Genomic DNA, 22,849 nt, shown 5'->3' with positions numbered 1-22,849 from the left:
TATAAATTTAATAATAATGATTAGTATCATATTTATAGTATTAATTGAAGATAATATTTTAATTCTCAGTTGATCTATTATTTGATAATAGAATTAATTGAATATTGGAATCAGGAAAACCAAGTAGCATAGATATGAAAAATGGATAAAATAGAAAGAAATAGTTTGACGGTTTGGACAGAGTGGGCCAAAAGTCACTACCCATTATACAGCTTAGGGAACAAAATTCAATAGTAGTGACTTTTGGGACACTCTGTGGATTGAAAAAAGTATTTTATAAATATGAATATTCCCTACACAATAGAAATTAGTACAAAGTTTGTGCATTGCTCACCTTTTGGGCACCATGACTTAGTGGTGTGGTTTGGGAACCACCCAGTGGAATACTGTTCCAAGGACCGGTTTGGCTTGGGGGTGACATCATACCTTGAAGATTCCCAGACGGGTTGGAAGGTAACATGACTAGTGGGGCACTCTGTATAGCATTGATCTTTTGGACACCTTGACCTTGGATGACTTGAGGAGTATTACTCCAAGGGCCACCTTGGTTTGGAGGAGACATCACTAGGCTAACACCTTGAAAATTACTCCAAGGTCCTGGCTGGTTGGGTAACATTACTTGAGAACCATTCATCCTCTGAGGGTGACCTTGAACTGGCGTTGACCTCAATTGAGGGCCACTCCACGGCCCTACTTGGTTCGGAGGTGACGTCACATGAGGGCCATTCCAAGGTCCAGCTTGGTTAGGAGGTGAGATCACTTGTCTCAAATTGGCTTGACCTTGAGAAGGAAGTACGATGGTGCTACTATTACTGGGCTGATGATGAATGGGAGGATAGTTCATTGATAGATTAACTTGTTCGTAATGCCCAGTTTGAGGGTTGAAGAGTATTTGTGGCGCGCCTCTGGTATTGACAGAGTAACGGTTGTCAGCATTGTGCGTTCTCTGTGAAGAAACATATTAAAATCATACAATTTATAGAAATAATATTTAGAAAATAAAAAATAAATTATCTTTCAAACAATGAAACAATAAATAATAAAGAGATCGCGAGTTTTTCGAAAAAAGTTTTTAATGTAGCCTATAAAGTTGTTCGAATTGTCAATACAAGTAACAAAAACGTTTATTAATGACTAGCAGGTAACTCGTGCTCCGCGAGGGTCTAATTAAGAACAAGACAAACTGAACATTTGACCTACTGAAGAAAATAAAATAGGCCTATAACCATCCTTGGTAAATTAAGAATCTATATATAAATTTCAAGTTAATCAGTCCAGTAGTTCAGACGTGATGATGCGTCATTATGCCTATAAACCAATAATTATTTTGTTTATTATATAATAGAGTATGAGAAATGTATAGCGTTATAAATTATAGGCCTACGATTATATAGTGTTTCAAAAATAACATTGAAACTTTGATGATGATGATAATAATATTCATAATAAATTATTCAATGAAGATATAGGCCTACAGCTGTATTTGGTGTGCAACATCACCAACACAGCATGCATGCTGTCTCCCGCCTGCCATATAAGAGGATCAGGAATTATTTTTACTGGAACTTCAAATTTGGGTCATCGTTCAGAATTCATACAGCCTATAGCTCTATAAAGACAAATACTTCACTTTTTATTGTGATAGTTTGATATTACAAAATCCATAACAAACGCTAGCTGTATTTGGGTTAAAAATTGCTCTGGACCCCAGAGTGCTACAACAGCCATCATTATCCAAGATAATAAAAATTGCAGGAAGAATTTATCTGGATATGTTGCGAAAGTTTCCTAAACCAAATATCGATCAACAAATTCTTATTCAATGCAAGATGGTACACCAAAACACTATCTAACTGACGTCCACACACTCTTGTGTTCGGTATAACCAACTATTACAATAAAAACTTCGGGTTTTTGCCTTTGTAACAGTTTTAAATATTTTTTAATAATTGCTTATTAGTTATTTGTATATCTAGAGTGAAAAGTGCGACTTTTTCTCCCTGTGGGAAAAAGTTTGAAGCCCGAGGCGAAGCCGAGGGCAGCAATTTTCCTGAGGGAGAAAAAGTATTTTTCGCTCGTGATGTACACAACATTTTTCCTCCATCTACATTTTTCTATAGAAACTGCAAATAAAATCATTCTAATAACTTACGTATTGGTGACAATGATTCCTAACAACATAACCTAAATCTAAAACCTAAAAACCGGTCGTCTGATTGGCACTGCCGATTGCGCTATCTATCGGCAAAACTTGTAACAATTATATCAGCTGAGCAGCTACCAAAAATGGCTGACTCCAGATCACGCGGTTCAGATTTGAATTGCAAATCAAAAATATTTGTTGGCTGGTATTTTGAATAGAATAAAATATTTTAAAAATTGTATAAATTTTTATCGTCTACTAATATTAAGAATATAATAATTATCATACAAACATATATTTCATGAGTTAATCAAATTTCTGGTTGTGTTATTGAATTCAGTTGACTCAATGACAGACACCTCTATTATGCTTTCTCATCTGAGCTTAGACCTTCTAACCTATTACAATGTAAGTTTCAAAATAGAGATGCTCCCCATGTTATTTAAATGGAGTCACTTTTACTCCCTAGGGAGTTTTCCTGTTTTTTAGTACCGAGAGCGAAAAAGTGACACTTTAGTATTAGGTTTCAGGGAGTAAAGTAAGTACTTTAGACAGTAGGTGGAGGAAAAAATTATTAAAGGTGTAGAGTTATTTTTTCATTCTACAGATTATATTTTCCAAGATTATAAGTGTAGTGCATTATAATATCGTTGTTTGGTTGTTTATAATATTGAAAGAAATAAAAAAATTAATTTGCATGATTAATTCTTTCAGAAGTAATAATAGAAGCATCCATTTATGATGAGAGCTATCGAGATTATGTTTTGTTTCTTAATAGAAGTACCTACTTTTATTCGAATGTAAACTCAAAGGACATGAAAGTCACAATGAGAACAAACAAAAGTTAACTGTAAAGAAATTATACTAGTAGTTCTGTGAACAGTAGACCTCGCGCAGTTAAAAACCACAACCTCCATCAGAGTTAATTATGTCCTGTTCTGACGTGTCGGCGAGATATCGGTGTTTGAACAACTAATGACTGTTTGAAATGTTGTATGGACAATAGTTATTAATATTAATTATAACTATTATCATTAGAATGCTAATAATTTGTTGTAAACGACAATGCTACTATCATTAAAAGCTTACCGAGTTGAAAGCAGAGAAAAGTCGAGAGAATATAATAAGCTACTTTGAGTTATCAATATTGCATGCCTCATCGCTATCAATTAATAGTCCACACGACAGCTGATTTTTTACCAAATTACATTGGGATATTAATTGCATGCGTCATTGCATGCAATCAATAATCCACTCGACAGCTGATTTATGATGAATAAAATATCTATAGTCTGAATTTTACGGTAATATTGGCGTTCGAAAGAGACTCCTTTTCCTTTTGTATTATCCTTAAAATGCAAAATTACAAAAAACCTTGTATATACGTCGACGCGCAATTTAAAGAGGAACATACCTGTTAAATTTCATTGAAATCTATTGCCACGTTTAGCTGTAAATGCGGAACATAAAAACATATAAACATAAGGAGTAATACAAAACCATCGACTTGAATCTTGGACCTCACTTCGCTCGGTCAATTAAATTACTTATTTACATGGTTTTCGGTAAAAAAGTCAAGACTTGGAATGTTTAATGGAATTTAAAGAGAGATTTCAGCATAATTGTTTATTATTTCCTGTCAATAGTCTAATCTGTACTCGAACTTATTGATAAGGAAGCTAATTCTTCAAAAGCTCAAATAATGAGTTCGTCGGTATCTCAAGTGAGAATCACAAATGCCATTTTCCAATATTATTGTCGACTGATGAGGTATTTACAATAAAAATTCTATAAAACCTGCAAACTTTTAATAAAGTTTTAAAATTTAAACTTTCAATATGAAATATATTCAAAGACAAAAGGGTCACCAACACGAAACTTGAATACTAAAAGATCACCAACACAAAACCGAATTTCACAGTGAATAGCCACGAATTCAAAATAATTTTCTTAGCTTATTAAGACCATTTCCATAATGTGTTACAGAAACATTGAATTGTTGCTTGCTTACTTGTTTGATTGGAGAAGAAAGCACGCCGCAATTTTGAGCAGAGTTCTCACTTTCCGGTGAAAACAGCCTCCTGACTGTGTCACCTGTGGATAAAGGTTTGACGACAGGGGTAGGCGGCTTATCGGTAACTGGGGTAACTCTTTTCCAATCGGATTTCGTTTTTCGTTCTGGTTTTTGTTCGAAAAAACTACACAAATAAAACAAGAAAGGACAATTACACAACTGAAAGTAGAGTGGAGGTGCAATTGATAAGATAAATGAAAATTGAGAGGATGGGGTTAAATTTCATATTCTAATTTACATTATGTTGAATGTACACACCGTGTCCCACGAACAGGTTCACATGTTTAATTTTATATTACGTGCTCATTCATGCATCGAACTTTTTCAAATTTTACACAGTTTACAAAGTAGGTTCTAGAAATATTCTAGGGAAATTTCAGCTCCCTTACCTTCATAGAAACAAAATGGCGGCATATTGAAAATTTTACCAACTCATTAAAATTTTCAATATGCTGCCATTTTGTTTCTACGAAGATTGGAGACCAGAAATTTTCCCAGAATATTTTGAGAACCTACTTTGTAAACTGTGTAAAATACGAAAAAGTTCGGTGCATGAATAAGCAAGTAATATAAAATTAAACGTGTAAACCTCTCCATGGAACACTGTGCATATTGAAATTAAGAATAAGGAAACAGTAACTCTAAGTAAAGTTATTGTATTTGTTAACTCCTACTTATGATTTTCTTAGGATTACTTTTCTTTTAAATATGATATTTTATAGAATACTTATTCTGTAAGAAATAACTTTCTAAGTAAATTGCCTTTACATTTGAGTCTTTGGAGCTGAGCAGATCAGGAATAGTATTCACTGATAAGCTGTGAAAATATTTAGAAATGCCCTCTAGGCTATTGAGTCTAATGGATGTCTGTTATGAATATAATTTATTATCCTACCACTCATTCAAATTAATTGTCTAGAACATGAATTCTAAACGAACAGATGAAACTATTGCTAATATTCTCTATCAATTCAATATTTGTTCCAAGATAAATCCAAAATTAACTCTATTTATCTTTCTATCATGCAGTTGAACAAATATTTATTTCTGAACAAGCAAATTAGACTTATGAAGTATCGAAATGATTGAAATGATTATGAAGGTTTCATAATCATATGAAGGTTTCTAAAGCAGTTATAGTAAATGTAAATTTTAGACTTACAATACTTGAAACAAAAGATTATACAAAAATCTGATCATTTTATTTTCATGTTTTCATATATGAGCTGAATAATTGAAATAGATTGATTCATCAATACAAAGAAGCCTTTACTAGCTTGCTCTTTGTATTGAAAATATATTTGTTTTTTACATGAGATGCATGAGTTTCTTACAAGTTACATATATGATTATGAATGTTTAATAAACCTAAAGAAACTTGCCTAGCAGTTTGTGAACGGAGGTAATTGAGGAAGAAGATGACAAAATCTGTTTTTGTGAAACCATGGTCTCCAACCTGTGAATGAAAAAAGATTTTTCATTGTTAGTTAAGATTACAGAATACTTTTTTATATCTTGATCATTTAAATCTAGTGATGTAAAATTTCCAGGAATCCAGTATCAAGGAAATTAAAGGAAAATATTACCAGGATTCATAAATCCTGGGAGTTTATAATTTTTTCGTAAAAAGACTAAACATGTATTTTTTATTGAACCGAGTGGCAATCATAAGTTATAAGCTACATATACAAAAACAGTTTTTAATTACACATGTAAAAATGATGAGAATAAATAATTCAAAACTGTAAAATGTTCAAAGAATTCAGTATTTTGAATTCAAATAATTATGTACATAGAAAGATTATTTCATGATGAACGTAAGGAAGAATAAACTCATTTCCTATCATTTGATTTTATACCACTATTATCATGCAACTTTTATGTCTTGGAAGTGAAATCTGTTTTATTCAATAAGATTTTGGGTTTGAGTATTTCGTATTTTATTGCAAAAGAAGTTCAATTGCAGAATAATTAATAATCTATTACTTTGCAAGAAAAAATCCTAAAATAATTTTAACCCAAAATCCTCAACAAAACACTCTACTTGAACCAGCAAAATTAAAAGTATTGAATTTCAGTAGCAATACTTGAAACTATCAAACCAAACTTTATAGTACAAGTGATCACTGGTTTCCTTTGTTTCTTTAAATGGATTAATTATTGATTATCATGAAAAATGTGATAAAAATTGATTTGAAGTATTTAAAAGCAATTTTATAAATGTTAATACATTCCCATGAACTTGCAAAATGTCTTGTTCTAGAAAATGCAATTCTAAAGTAGCAATTTCCCACTGGTAATATTCTCGACATCACTACTTGAATCTATCATAGCGTATAAATAGGACATTTTATAGGATTTTTTAGGAATATTAAAACATATATTTTCTATGACTGGGTAGTCATAAGCCGTGTCCACACTGAACAAATGTTTGACAAACATGTTTGTTGAGGAGCTCAGGGACAAATTATTTAAAAAGGTTGTACAGTCAAATTTGTCAAACAAAAATTACTGTTTAACCAAACATTTTCAGGGTTGACAGCTGTAAAACATAAAACCTGTTCTTCCCACTTACAAATATTTTGTTTGGTGACGCATCCACACTGGCTCCGGGCAAACATTGTTTGTCAAGCATAATAACATTTTACCAAATTTTTTCAACAAACATGTTTGTCGAACATTTGTTTAGTGTGGACACGGCTTGAGTTACAGGTAACTGTTTAAGTTACAGGATATAATGATTTATAAGTTACAGGTAACTTATATGATGATTAGGCTAGTCATAAGTTACAGGTAACTTATATGATGATTTTACCATGCTAATTGGTGTTAGTTAAAAAAAGGCAATAACATTGTACAACAAGGTTTTCATTGTAATTGAAGTAATTCAAGTCACACTTTGTAATTGAAGCTTATCCCTTTCATTCTGAGATTTTTTATACGGACCTGATGTTGGATATAAATAAAAGAGTATCAATTCATCAAATTAGGTATTATATTGTTGTTTATTGTTTAAGGGACGGATTCAAGGATCAAATAACCCCACACGTCAACCGAAGCGTGGTAGCGTATTGAACCGAAGCATATTGTGTTCCCAAGTAGTATGTTAGTTAGGCAAACCAATACCTATGTCCTTTACAAGAACCAGGAGTTTTTCCCTATACTAACATTCCATTCATCACACCTGGTTGCAATCCTCGACGCAATCTAGTGTGATATGCTTGGCAGTCTCTTCAGACTGATTAGTCCTCTTGACCTGCGTGAGTTCCTCACCTGGCCTTCTTTGTAGGTCCTTCAGCTGAGGAAGGGGCAGCCAAGTTGCTTCTAGGGCGCCCGGCCACCCTTGACTCAGCCTCTTGACCCACATTTGTACTTGGTTTTTCACCCATTACTGGTCTCTCGAGTTTTTCTTTTTGCCCCTCGAAAACATCGCAGGGTCAAAAGCCTCACATTTCCCAAGAAGTTTTGCCTAAATGGCCGCCCTTCTTCGAGCAGTGGTGAGTTTTGACCTCTCCACCCACAAACTCGTGACCTACGAGATTTCCACTCCTGGCCTTTTTGTAGGTCCTTCCGCTGAGAGAGGGGACGCCAAACTGCCTCTAGGGCGCCCAGCGCCCGGCAACCCTCGACTCAGCATCTTGACCCACATTTGTGCCTGGAGTTTCACCTGTCACTGGTCTCTTGGGTTTTTTTTGCCCCTCCAAAACTCTGCAGGGTTAAAAGCCTCACCTCTCCCAATAAGTTTTGCCTGAATGGCCGCCCTTCTTTGAGCAGTGGTGAGTTTTGGCCTCTCCACCCAAAAACTCGTAACCTACGTGAGTTCCACTCCTGGCCTTTTTGTAGGTCCATCCGCTGAGAAAGGGAACGCCAAACTGCCTCTAGGGCGCCCGGCACCCGGTTAACCTCGACTCAGCCGCTTGACCACATTGCGCCTGGAGTTTCACCCATCTCTGGTCTTATGGGGTTTTCTTTTTGCCCCTACAAAACTGCCCTGATGGGGCAGATCCCGTGGGTTTGAAGGCGAGGCAACTTCTGGAGTTGCCTTGAGGTTCATACAAATGTTTCTACAAATGTTAAATAATAAATTGCTGAATTGAGAATCGGCATTAGAACAAAAACCAAGGATTAAAAACACTCTCAGAATGAAAAAGAATTCTCAGTTCAGGTATCTCATTAGCTTTATTCATAAATGAAATGTGAAAACACTCTTGTCACGTAACCTTCTTCGGTTTCTGACAGGGAAAATAAACAAGTCATAATAAATTTATAAATAATATAAAAATACTGCTTTATTTTACTTACTTTAAAAGGTCGAATCAATAGTCAAGTACTTACTTCGTTTTTCTGAGATGACAGCCACTTCAAACATTTATCTTGTTCCTCCTTGTCATTTAAAATACGATTGAAATCTATGTTTTTTTTCTTTTCAGATATAATAAATTGTCAAGAGATGTCAGAGAATTGGCAAGAAAGATTAGAGATCTCGATGCAAAAGATACATTCCGAACGGAGTCTAGCGCCAAACTACTAGAGAAACTGTAAGATTCACATTTTAAATTTTAGGAAATTCACACATCATTTTCTTCCTAGTGATGTCAGTATGCACCTGTTGCACATATAGGCTACCAGATGTAGAATAGAATGTGTCTTACTATTTTTTGACGTTTTTAGACTATTGACAACTCAACTAGAAAAATCAGGATATTTTAATTTAGACAGTAAAGGCGGATTTCCCACATTTCAATCAGAGTCCGTGTCTTGTTCAGTGAAACAATTGTTTCCACAAATTCTTATAGGACCAAGTCGCTCGGCCGGGCTGAGTGCTGAGTGGGTATAGTATCATTAGAAATCATGAGAAGAATATTTTCACTGAACTGAACACATACTCTGATACTGATATGTGGGAATCTAGCTTAAATCTGCCTCAGGCCAGATTGTCAAGTCCCACAAAAGCTTACCTGTTCGTATGCTGAAAATCTTCAACAAGATGCCAGTACGTTATCATGAGCAGGAGGGAAAAGTTTTTGAGAGGGCACTTCAGATAAAGCTTTTCCCCACCTTAATTTACTATACATAAAGTAGGCTAAATGAAATTTACTATTCACTTCTTGAATGGAGTCTAAGTAGTGTTTTTTTTAACTCTTCATTCATTGTCTTTCTAGCCTAGGGATGAGGTTTTCTGTGTAGCGTGACGGAAATATATTATTTGCTCCTCTGTAATAACGTGTATTCTTTTTTGTGTGCTAGGTACATGATGGGCCTGATCGCGACGAAATGGGACCTTGCCCTGTGCGACCAGGTGAATGCGTCCTCATTCTGTCGCAGGAGATTGCCCGTGATCATGGTGAAGCAGCGCATGGCTCAGAAGGTCGAAATGGCCACGCAGCTCATAGAGCAGGGTCATGTCAGGGTGGGCGCCGAGGTCATCAAGGATCCCGCTTTTCTTGTTACCAGGTGGGTCATGCTGGATTTATCTCAAATTATTATCTTTATGTAGATGATTTAGTCTCGAGAAAAAGCGGTGTGAAGAGGATTGAGTACTGCGCATGCGCTCTGCTTCTCTCGCAATCTGGGTTGAACTAGCAGGCAGGGCAGCCAAACTGACGACGTACTCTTCACCAGCCAAACTTTTTCTTTTAGTGACTCAACAATCTACATACAGAGTGTCCAACGAAAGGTGTAACAGTCGAACAGCATAAATAAATTCTACATGAAATTTGCAACAAAAAATGTCCGCTAAAATTTTCTTATATCGACCTCAGTTTTCGAGATTATTGATTTTTCAATCATTTTTTTTTTAATAGGCCTATTCACCGTCATTAAGACGTTAATAACTAGAAAACTATCAAGTCACAAGTCAAGTTGAAGTCACAGGAAGATGGCTGACGAGAGTGTTGAATCGAATTGTGGTGTCTGTTTTAAAACTGTAAAAGAAAATGAAAATGCATTGAATTGTGAGGGTTTTTGCTCAAATTGGTATCATATAAAGTGCGTTAATATAGTGGTAGCTGAATATCGTAAAATAAGTGATCTCGGTGAAAAGACTGTGTGGTATTGTGTAGAGTGCAAAGACAAGGTAAGAAATATCATATCTAAGCATGCAAACCCGGTGACTGTGAATGATGGAAATTTCCATATGAACTCCAAAAGTGACGAAAACTTTATTTTAAGTGAACTTATTGACGAAATGAATAAGATTAATGTAAATTTTGCCCAGTTAAATAAGCGAGTTACACAAATTGAATCATCTCAAAGTGAGGTTAAGTGCAAACTTGCTTGTGACAAAATGACCAAAGTAAATAGTGTTCAGGACCAAATTTCAAAAATGGAAAGCACTATTATTTCAAATTTCTATGTAAAAAACCCAGAAATTTTACATCATGACAAAGATCTAATAATTTCTAGTGAAATTACTAGGCCTACTATACAGACTACGACATGCAATGACAACACAAAAGTAGATTGTGATCAACATGCATTTGATCCAAATATAAATGCAACTCAGGACAAATCAAGAAATGAATTTGATGCTTTATTGACAAATACAGCTTTATTGGCTGAGCAAAAAAATTCTGAGGTTTTTTCTAGTAGGATGGACTTATGTGACCAAATAGGTGAGAGTGAAATTTTTGAAGATTCAAATTGGAAGCAAGTGACTAAAATAAAAAAGAAAACCGGGAAAAATAATTCATTAAGCACCCAGAAAAATTCACATACCCCAGTAGAAAGAAATGAAAGACACAAATTAAATTATGCCCAGGCTGCAAAATCAAACAAAATCAAGACAAATACACATTCAAATAAAAAAGTTATAGTAGGATCAAAGGACCTGAATGAAAATACAGGGCCCACAGCTATGCTTGTAGGAGAAAAAAAGGCATGGTTCCATTTAGGGAAGATTAAAAAAGGAACAACAGAGGTAAATGTCAGAAATTTCATGTCCTCATCTTTTCCAGGTCTGAATTTCATTGTTGAAGGCTTGGAGAGTAAAAGTGATATTTACTGTAGTTTCAAGGTGGGAGTTGAATTTGAAAAAATGGAAGAAATCATGGATAGTTCAAAATGGCCAAGATTTGTCACCCTGAGGCGTTTTTTATTCAAACGCTTCCAGGGGGGAGCCCTAAAGTAGATCCCAAAAATCAGGGGGAAGTTCGGGGTAAACTGGACATGGAGCAAAAAATAATATTTCTGAATGTTCAGTGCCTCAGAACAAAAATGGATGTCCTTGAATTTTTCATAGAGGACATTGAACCTAGCATCCTGTGTGTGTCTGAGCACTGGCTGAGAAAAGAGGAAGCTGAGTACTATAGCAATGTGGGGGAACTTGATTTGGCATGCATCTACTCAAGGTGCTTTCATAGAAATGGTGGTGCAGCAATTTTCTTAAAGAAATCCGTCAAGTTTGAGCAGATAGATGTTCAAGATTACTGTGAGGAACTCACAATGGAGCTTGTAGCAGTTAGACTGTCAGAAAATTCCATCATTGTGGTCTCCATTTATCGGTCTCCAGATGGCGATTTTGAGCAGTTCATAGGGCGTCTGGATGATCTGCTGAATGTTTTGACAGGGCAGCATGGTTCAAGAGTGATGATTGGGGGAGATTTTAACATTCATCTGGAGGTTCCATCTAGAGAGAGAAATGATTTCTCTAACCTGCTACGAGGACATGGACTTTTTGTTGCTAATCACCTTCCAACAAGAGAAACTGCATGCTTGGACACAGTAGCCACAGACTTGGAATCATGGGAGTATAGAGTTGAAGTCATTGACCCCATGGTATCCGATCACTGTGCAGTTGTTTTGACTATGAAACAAGATACTGGAGATGAGCCCCCACAAACCTGGCACTCAAATTACAGTTTCAGCAGCAGAAGTGTTAGAGATGAACTTATACCTTGTTTCTGCAGCAGGTTGAGCGAGATAAATTGGAATGAGGTTATCAGACTGGTCAAGCCTGAATATGCATTTGATATGCTTATTGCTGGGTACATGAACATTTTTGACTTGGTTTTTCCAAAGGTGATAAGAAAGGTGCCAAGGTGTACAAGCAGGGTTCCATCACACTCAAAGGATAGATCTTGGTTCACTGAAGATCTTGCCAGACAGAAGAACTTGGTGATACTCCTACATCACTTGTACAAATCAGCAGTGTCCCCAGAGGAGAAAATGGAAAAGCATAGGCTCTATGTGGGACAAAACAAAATCTTCAGAGAAATGGTTAGGCAGGCAAAGAAAGTATACACTGCTAATACCATTGAATCGGCTCCAAATAGCTGTAAAGCAGCGTGGGAGGCCATAAACAAACATCGCCCCAAAAAGCCCAAAGTTAAATCAAACATCAGTCCAGACAATTTCAATGATTACTTTGTGAATGCTATTGAGGATGTTTTGAAGAATCTAGATGAAGCTGACATGGACCCTGTGGAGAATGTTACAAATACAGTTCATAAGATGGATGTATGGAGAAGTATCAATGCGGATAGAGTCAGAAACATTGTCAGTGGCTTGAAAAACTCCAAAACACAGGATATATTTGGCCTATCCACTTCTGTCTTGAAAGAGACCATTGAACATGTAGCAGAACCAATGGCTACAGCAGTTAACCACTGTTTGAGGTTGGGAGTATTCCCAGACACACTGAAGCTGGCAAGAACACTACCAATTCACAAGAAGGGAAATACAGAGATTCCATCCAATTTCAGGCCTATTTCAATAGTGCCAATAATGTCAAAAGTGATTGAAACTGAGATGAAGCTGCAACTTACCAACTTTTTTGTGAAGAACAACCTTCTGTCCCAGTCTCAGCATGGCTTCAGAAATGGTCGCTCAACAGCAAGCGCTCTACTGTCATTATCTAAAAAGATACAGGATGCTTTTGAGAGTGGTGATTCACTTGCGCTTACTTTATGCGACCTGAGCAAAGCTTTCGATTGTGTGCCTCATGGCATACTGATTAGGAAGCTCAACAAGTATGGTGTTCAGGGTACAGTTCTAAGCACAATCAAGTGCTACTTGGAAAACAGAAGACAAGTGGTCTCACTGGAAGGAGCCTCATCAAGTATTAGAAATATGAAGCATGGTGTGCCACAAGGCTCTGTATTGGGCCCCCTGCTCTTCATACTCCTCATGAATGACTTCCCAGACAGCCAGGGGTCCATCCTCTTTGCGGACGACACCACACTGATAGCTAGAGGACGAACAACAGAGGAGGCAGCAGAAAGGTCAGTGGAACAACTAAATGCAGCAAAGTCCTGGTTTACTGCAAACAGGATGAAGTTAAATGAGGAGAAAACTAACCTTCTGGTATGTTCCCTCAAGAGGACTGCAGTGGAGTCTGATCCTGTGAAGCTGCTGGGTTTTTGGGTTGACAACAAGTTGAGGTGGAGTCAACATGTGGCTGAGGTCTGCAAAAGACTTTCCAGGGTTATATTCCTTATAAGAAAACTGAGACACATTGTCTCCAGGGATTACCTGGTCTCAGCTTATCACTCCCTTTTTCATAGTCACATCTTGTATGGAATCCTCCTGTGGGGACACGCGCCTTATTGCCATGATGTGCTGCTCCTGCAGAAGAAAGCAATCAGGGCCATTACTTTTGCGGACTACAGGGAGCATTGCAGGCCACTCTTCAAGGAACTGAAGATACTCACCATCCACAGCCAATACATCCTGTCCTCCTTGATGTATGTCAGAGACAACCTGCAGCAGCTGTCAACAAGAAATCAGATACACAGCTACAATACACGCCATGCAACTGACCTGGATGTTCCCCGATGTCGGTTGGCTGCTACTCAGAGAGGCTTCCCATCAGCTGCCTTGGGCTTCTACAATGGACTCCCAACTGAAGTAAAAAGTACATTCGTCGAGTTCAAAGCCAAATTTCAAACTGTTTTTTCAGGTTTACAATATATTTTCAATAGTTAAAATTTGAATGGCTTTCTAATAAGTATAACATTTTTTTGTTGCAAATCTCATGTAGTAGCTGCGGACGCTGTTAACAAGTCTCTATGTGGTCACTGTAATAAATCTATTAATTCTAATGATGGTGCAATCATGTGTGATGTTTTCTGTGACATGTGGATTCACTCGAAATGTGCTAATATTTCTTCAAGTGATCTTTCGAAGATTGATGAACTAGGAGTTCGTTCTAGATGGTTTTGTCCAACATGTAATTTGAGGTTAGAAAAACTTCGTGAGTTACAGATAAATACGAGTAGTCTAGTAGACTTTGATTGTAAATTGAGTGCAGTGGAACAGGAAAATGTAAGAGTGAATGAAAAGTTGAATTCTATTTTGGCTTTATTAATATAATGGTAAGTCAACACAATTTGACTTGAATGATGACACCGGTAACGGACTTGTTGATCATGACACGGACTGTTCGAGTTCAAAATCAAACATGAGCGTGACTGTCGATTCTAATTTGAATCTACATGCTGGTGGTGACACTGCCCGATTGTCGGGTCGAAAAAGATCGATAGTTACTATTGATTTGGTTGACAAGAATTCTTCGAGTTCGATTAAAGCTATTGAGGTTAGGAATTCCAACTTGGAGAATCAAAATCAATCATTGTCAAGTAATGCTAGGAATAATTATAAAATCGATTCCTTATCTTTTCCACCATTGAACACTACTAATGATTCAGTAGAAAATGATGCTAGTGAATCTAATGGGAAAACCTGGGCTGCAGTGGTTAAAAAAAATGGCATAAACCTAGTTATGCAACTTGTAAAGTTAACGAACAATCTTCGTCTATCACTCCCAAGATGCCTGGTAACGCTAATATTAGGAAAAATTAAAAATGTATCACAGGTAATATGATTGGTGTAGTAAATCTACCAATTTATGGATTACAAAAAATTCCTTTTTGTATCAAGATTTGCACCTGATACGACTTCCAATAATTTATCAGAGTTTTTAAAAAGCCAGAATATTGGTGATTTCACAGTTGAGAAACTTGTTTCGAATCATCCTGACTCTTACATGTCGTTTAAGATAGGCGTTTCGGATAGTAAGTTTGATACTGTGTACAAGGCAGACTTCTGGCCAAAAATACCTATGTTGCTAAGTACTTCACAAGGAAGCATAATGGTAACAACAATAATTAAATTTAAACTTGAAGGCCAAACAGAAGGTAAGAAATACCTAGCTTTTAGCATTTCTAGTTCTCTTGAGACTTTTTCTGGTTAGGTAATTGTTCACTGGAACACTCAGGGATTGATCAGTAGTTTGGATGAACTGCATTATCTAAATTTGAAATTTGATGTTGACTTACTTTGCTTGAGTGGCACTGGCTGAGTGCGGCTGAACTTGCTGAGACTACAATCATGGGCTACACCTGTGTTAGTTCTTATTGTAGAGCTTCTGGTGGTCGAGGTGGGTCTGCTATTTTCTTGAAAAATGGTCTGATTGGTCAAGAAGTTGACTATTTAATTGATCTATCAGTACAGCATGTTTGCAAGGTCTCAGCAGCTCTAATTATTCAACGTTATTTGTATTGAAGTTGTGATGTACCAAAGGATTGTACAGCCCTCAAATTATAAATCAATTTATTCATAGGCCGTTATACGAGCAAAAATAAAATCCATCACTGGAAAAGCACCACAATCTTATCTAAGGCAGATAAACGACGGTTATCTGACCTACAAAGGCTGAAACTAATAAGTCAGTAATTGTATATCTTTCAGAAATTTATTAATGGAGAAAACCGTATGTATTTGTAATGTTTATTATTTTGATCAGTAATGCAATATTTGAAGGTTAGAATTGAACCAAAACATAACCCCAAACAGACCAAAACTAACTTGTCAACAAGTAGCCAATTAAGAAGGCAGTTTGATTAATGATCAATTGTAATATTTATATAATATCAATTTTTTCATTTTCTTATATTATAATTTCTATGCCGAATGGGCCAAAATATTTATTTATGAACTGTCATGAAGATATATTTATTAAAAATACGAAGACAAATTAGCTTCGCCTGTATAGTATGATGATTGAGGGTCGATATTCTAACATATAAAAAACTATATAAACAAAAAAGATATATTTATTTATTATTATGTTCATTATTACTACAAACATGTGTCTACATTACTACAATATGTCTTATACTTCTACTTTATGTTATAAAAGCACGTCTATGTTCTACAAAAATCATTAGCTACTCTTGAAGTTATTTAACAAATGTATATCACGATAGATGAATTTATATTATTTATTTGTATATTTTTATAATTATATGGAACTAAATGATAATTTAGAACAACCTACAATCAGGAATCTTGCCCATTTAAAAGCTTTAAAGTTGGACACACTTACCCCACCCATTCAGCGTATTGGTTACGTCACAGAATCTGACCAATCCTGAATTAGTATGTAAATTTGGCAAGATAAATTGCCAAGAAGAAACTCAAGTGGAAATTAGAAGAAGAAGACTCCAGGCCATTTTGCGGAAATCACCAGTAGGATACAGACCTGGTCCACATACATAATTGTTTAAAAGCTTTAATTCCTGTTTTAATGTAATTCAATCTTTGTCTTTCTGTTTTAAAAAGTTGTTCTAAAGTTCATATAATAATCTGTGATATCAATTTTTGCGATTTCATTTAATAAAACCCTGAAATTATAACAGTGAGGTCTGTTTGACGTTTTTCGCCATGTGGAAGGATCCAGCCGGAACAATATATTCTACGGCCGAGTATACTTTGAAAACAAAAAACAGAAAAAAAAGTCTATGTAAGTTATTCGAATATATAAAATTGGATCCCCACTAATCTACAAAAATTACACAGTGTAAAAATTTGTCAATTCGGGAAAAGTCATGACTATAGACTTAAGGGTTTAATGTTATCATAAATGATTTTTTATTTTAATAAGTAAATTTTAATGGTCATGCTGTATTTAGCCAAAAGGTCTATTTTCCTTAGGCAAAACCCCACCCTGATAATATTTTTAACTATTCAATTATTCTATTTTTTAAATTATAATTTTGTATTAGCTCACTTTGCCTATTTGATTGGTGCATTTTATGACCCTTTCCAAGGGCTATCACCTATCTCATTTTGTTCAATTAGAAAACATTAAATTTCCATATAGTATCCATAATTTTGAGATCCAAATTCGCTATCACTTAATATTCATTCTGTATCAGTCGGAAATTATATTTTGTAAAATCTGTACATTTATTTATTCAATATTTTGTTGTCAGAGAATATCTTTCAGAATATATTTATATTACCTTTTCACTGAACTGGGTTTACTTCATTACACCTCCAAATTCATTCTTTCTTGACTGAAGCATATCAATTGTGCAGGACACGACTTGTTTTGCAATCATCAGATATTATCGAGTATAGTACTTATTATTAGAATATTATTTCTTCTGGTGGTGAATGGTAGTCAATATTCTCATCAAATAATAAATCATTTTATTGGAGATATCCTCCTGAATCAAATAAAAATCGACTGCCTCTAACCTACCACACTGAGGTGTAGTGGATCCAGCATTCACATTCAGTCAACTTCACGAGGAGAGGTGATAGGTCGCATAGACAGAATCAGAATTAAACTCGGTACTCAAAGTATTTACTATTTTGGTTCAGCACTTTGCAATCATATTGAATAAGGTTAACCAAATTGTGCAAAGTGTTCCAGCTGCTGGTCATTCTGTATCTTTCTATCTTGATAAATTGAGAAACTCTGTACCTGATGCTATACCTACTTCTTTTAATTTTAGTCATACTAGTGTAGAACAAGTTCATAAAACCATTATGTCTTTAAAGAATAGTACCTGCCTTGTTGTTTATAATTTAAATTCTTTTATTGTAAAACTTGCCTCTCCTTATATTTATGAAGTGCTTTGTTATTTGTTTAATCATTGTATTGATGTTGGAATATTTCCTAAATGCCTTAAATATTCTAAGGTGATTCCTGTGTTCAAGAAGGGCTGTGTCTGTGTTTCAGATTGCAATAATTACAGACCTATTTCAATAATCTCTATCTTCTCCAAAATCTTTGAGATAATTTTGTATAATCAAATTATAGAATATTTTGAGGTCAATCATTTGTTTAGTGACAGTCAATATGGGTTTAGACCTAACAGAGGGACTGGCATGGCTGTCTCTGAATTTTTGAAGAGCTGCATTTATTCTATTGATGATGGGCATAAGGTAAAAGGTAGTTTCTATGATATGTCAAAGGCATTTGATACAATATCTCATGAAATATTAATTAAGAAACTTACTTTTTATGGTTTTGACAATGCTGCAATTGGTCTTATGTCTTCTTACTTGAGTGAAAGGTATCAGTGTGTCTTTTACAATAATTGCTATTCAGATTTCTTGGAAGTGAAATCAGGTGTCCCCCAAGGATCTACTTTGGGCCCACTTCTGTTCATTATTTACGTCAATGATCTCCCTGCAGCCATAAGTACCAATTCTGTAAAGCTTTTATGTTTGCGGATGATCTGGCAGTACAAATCAAAAGTAGGCCTATCAATGTGTTTAGTAATTTACATAGTTTTGTTGATGTATTAATTGACGACTGGACAGCAGCAAACTCACTATGTCTCAACAAAGAAAAAACTCAGATGTTGGAGTTTGGTTTCAATTCTAACAGAAATAATTCAAAATTTTTAGGCATAGTTATTCAAAATAATCTTAAATGGGAGTCGCATATAAATTTGTTGCATGGCAGGCTGTCAAGAGGTATATTTCTACTTAATCGTTTGAAATTTATTATGGATTCTAATGTGTTAAAAACTGTTTATTTTGCTCATGTGCATAGTCATTTAGCTTATAGTATTAATGCCTGGGGAAATGATACTAATGTTACAAAACTGTTTGTTTTGCAAAAGCGAGCCGTTAGAATTATTGCTGGTGTTCCTAGTCGGTCTCATTGCAAACCATTTTTAAGCAGTATAAAATTTTGACAATTCATGCTATTTATGCGCTGGAATTTTTGTTATATATTAAGAAAAACTTAGTCTGTCTTGCTTTGAATAGCTCTGTTCATAGCCATCAAACAAGAAATGCCTCTTCACTCAGACTGAATCAGTGTAATTATTAGTATTTATTAATTATTAATTAGTATTAATTAATTATTATTATAATAATTAGTTGAACTGTTTTATTGAATTTGGTACAAGACTTTATAATTACCTGCAAGATAGTCTTAAGGTTGACGATTTTGAATGTTTTAAAAGTAAAATGAAAACCTATCTTGTTGAAAAATGTCCTTATAACAGGAATGAATTATTTTCGGTTATGTTATGTGATATGTATTTTATAGATATGTTATATTGTATTATGTTGATCTCATTATCTATGTATTGTTCTCATAGTTTAATATTTTATTGTACTATGTTTCGATGACTTTGTTATACATTGTATCAATGTTCACAACAATAAAAGAATTTGAATTTGTAAATAAATTTGTAGAATAGCCATGGTCTTCGGCTTTAACAGCTTTCGGAGGACACTGATGTATAGATTGTATTGTCAGAAAAAAATCCAGCCATTCGTTGGATGGATGGATCATCGAATCCATTAACGAATATCTGGATTATCATTTTATATGTGATAAGCATATATAGGCCTAATTCAGCCATTCATTTAACGGTTTACAACGAATATATTCAACTATATAGGTATACCTGTTCTGGTTAGAAGTCACCAACGCAACCGTGTGAGCTGCATGATTGAGGGATTGTTGAAGATGAGAAAATATAAGCTAACAAGCACAGCCTTCTTTCCAATTGCAGTAACGTCCACTAAATTTGCCCGCCGTAGAGTAATGGCATATAAGGCGAGCTACTAACCCAACGTTTCATAGTAAATTTTTGCTACGAAACCTGACTAACCTACACCGGGGTGAGGTTAGTTGTGGCAAGTATTACGACAGAATATAGTTTTTTGCTGAGGCGACTGAGTCGCCGTCGGTTGCTGTCAGAACCCCCACAAATTGCACCATAGATACTGCACTAGGAGTTGACTTTTGGCTTTATTGTTTTGTATTGATAAATTAACAAAACGCTGATCCGACGAATAATCACTTATGGCTCAGAGACATGGAATGTCACCGCTGTTGATGCCTCTAAACTAAGAATTTTTAAAAGAAAAATTATCAGGCGAATATATGGAGGTGTCAACGACAAAGGAGTGTGGAGAAGAAGATCAAACAATGAAATAAATGAAATTGTTGGGGGTGAGGATGTGGTCCGTTTCATTAAATCACAAAGATTGCGCTGGGCTGGTCATGTTGCGAGAATGGCAGAACATCGAATGCCAAGAGCCATTTATAAGGCCAGGATGGAAGGCAGAAGACGACAGGGGAGACCACGCAACCGATGGAGTGATGAAGTGGAGGATGATCTCCGAAAGATGGGGATAAGCGCATGGAGACGAAAGGCATGTGACCATGATGTGTGGAGGGCTCTTGTGCGCGAGGCTAAAGCTCACATCGACCTGTAAAGCCAGAAGAAGAAGAAGAAGAGAAGTTTTGTATTGATAGCTGAATTAACTGCTACAGTCAACAGTGCACAGATTACGAATGTGTTCACAGTTTCATGTCGTGATTTTATATCATATTATTTATTTCGTGTCATAAATTTATTGTTATGGACCAAATTTATTCATATGTTTTCTGAATCTGTTGTTACAGAAACCTTGAAGATTTTGTTACCTGGATGGACACCTCCGCCATTAGAAAGCATATCAAACAGTATAACAATGAGGTCAGTACAATTTCATTCTCATTATTTACATTTATAATATTAATTAATATAAGATGAAATTATCTACCTTTACTGGAAGAGTCACTATTAACTGAATAATCTACTAATCCTATCCGTTTTTGCTCAGTTCAAGCAGGACCTAGTATATACTACCGGACCTGAGCCTAGAAAAAAATGGCCGCCGTATGTGGTGGTCTTATAGAAATTCCTACTGAGAAAAAATCACTAATCAGCTGTTAAAGAGCTTCTCAGTTTGTCGAAATCTCAGTTCGTCTAGTTCCCGTTTAAATTCACATAAGGCGGCCATTTTTTTTTTGTAGGCGCAGGTCCGGTAAATAGGAAGTCCTGGTTCAAGCTTGAACCAAGTCTGAGCAGCTGATAATAATTTTAATAAAGTAGTAATCATTGATTAGTTTGCTTGCTCTTCAATCCCTGAACAATATAAATCACCTTTATTGTTATTGAATAAGTGACTAATAACTTATTATTGTACTGATCCTATCCGTTTTAGCATTGATTGCACAATGTGAGCTTTAACCAAATCTAAACAGCAGGTGGATTAAATCATTTAAATAGTTATAAGAATTTGATACATTTCAAATTCGAGTTAACAGCTATTTAAAATTATTCAAGTTTAAACTCTCACTGTGAAACAGCACGAGAATAATTTAAGTTACAATGTGTCTATGAAAACTTGTTTGTAGGTTTGGTACAAATAGAGCCCTGCTCTGCTGAACACAAAGATATTATCGTTTGTAAAGAGAATAGGACATTGATGTTGTCAATATCACTATATTTTATTATGGAGAAATACCCCATCTCTTCCCATACAACCAAATTATTAATATAATTAATGTGTTGTGGTCACACATTGTTAGACTGCGAATTTGTGAACACTCCCATTAGTACCTGGCATTCTTTCTATCCAGCAGAGCAAGAATTCTTTGGAAAACATGGCTTGAAGTTTTAAAAATCAGTATTGAAGTATCTGATCACTTGAAATATTATTTTTTCTATTTCTAATAATTTTCTAAAATTTCATGTTCTGTGACGGTTTTAACTGGTTTAACACTAATGTTCTCAATTTCTTTTCAGTATGATGACTTTGAATTCTGAGCTGTGGCGTGACGTCATTCTTCTCATCGATTTTGAGATCCACTCCAAACTGTCATCATTAGTTGAACTGGAAGCTTTGGTGTTATTTATGACAAAAGCTCACAGGTCAAAGTGAATATTGCCAATACCTACTATTACTTAATAATAGGTAATAGTAGGTATTGATATTACTGTACAATCTTCCGTTAGGCTGAGACATTCTCCTCATAATAATATTATATTTAGACAACTGATTTCTTTTGTGTACTAAGTTAGAATAAGATAATAGTGCATTCTTTATTGTCAGAGAATAAAGCAATACATTGTCGATAATGTGTACCAATGGTACTATAGTGAGACTTACTTCAGACAGTCATCATTCCTAAATAACCAACTAGGGCTGTGTGGCAGAGAGGACATGAAGTTCTAGCTCCGCCCTCACAAAGGCAGAGTTACATAGTCTAGTTACACACACATTTTTTGGACGTACGATTTTTTGCCGTCCTTATAAATTCTATTACAACAGATTGAACTCAACTTGGCAAACATATTATGTTTGTGCTTCTCAAGTTCCATTCAATCTTGCAGAATTTATAAGGACATCAAAAAATGGTACGTCCAAAACTCGATGTATGCGTAACTGCACACAGTTAGACAGTTGAGATTGTGATAATCAATCAACTCTTATCATCCAACCACTGCAGTTCTAAGTGAATCTCACTATACTAGTTTCATTCAATAAGTGTTAATAAAACAATTACCTATTTAAAAATCCCAGACAAGGTCATCTCTACTCTG

General features: G+C 35.3%; 2 protein-coding genes across 2 annotated transcripts in view; one reads left to right on the top strand and one right to left on the bottom strand.

Annotated features, from left to right (window-relative positions):
• The window catches only part of LOC111053042, a 37,969-nt gene extending 29,352 nt beyond the window's left edge, over nt 1-8,617 (bottom strand). Inside the window, exons 1-4 of the mRNA XM_039425854.1 lie at nt 8,553-8,617; nt 5,600-5,673; nt 4,155-4,341; nt 335-946 (exon numbers count right to left, since the gene is read on the bottom strand). Of these exons, the coding sequence (XP_039281788.1) occupies nt 335-844 (510 nt within the window). The 5' untranslated portion in view covers nt 845-946; nt 4,155-4,341; nt 5,600-5,673; nt 8,553-8,617. The remainder of the gene's footprint in view (nt 1-334; nt 947-4,154; nt 4,342-5,599; nt 5,674-8,552) is intronic.
• Nucleotides 8,618-8,651: 34 nt separating this feature from the next.
• Nucleotides 8,652-22,399, top strand: LOC111053038 (U3 small nucleolar ribonucleoprotein protein IMP3). The gene is made up of 5 exons (XM_039425857.1): nt 8,652-8,755; nt 9,465-9,671; nt 20,884-20,956; nt 22,052-22,187; nt 22,237-22,399. Exons 2-4 carry the CDS (start codon nt 9,469-9,471, stop codon nt 22,070-22,072), a joined length of 297 nt encoding a protein of 98 aa, XP_039281791.1. The 5' UTR covers nt 8,652-8,755; nt 9,465-9,468; the 3' UTR covers nt 22,073-22,187; nt 22,237-22,399.
• The last annotated feature ends 450 nt before the right edge of the window (nt 22,400-22,849 follow it).

This window comes from Nilaparvata lugens, chromosome 4, assembly GCF_014356525.2.
Source record: "Nilaparvata lugens isolate BPH chromosome 4, ASM1435652v1, whole genome shotgun sequence".
NCBI lineage: Eukaryota > Metazoa > Arthropoda > Insecta > Hemiptera > Delphacidae > Nilaparvata > Nilaparvata lugens.
The sequence above is the reverse complement of the archived record's forward strand: the minus strand, read 5'-3'. Positions and strand labels throughout refer to the sequence as shown.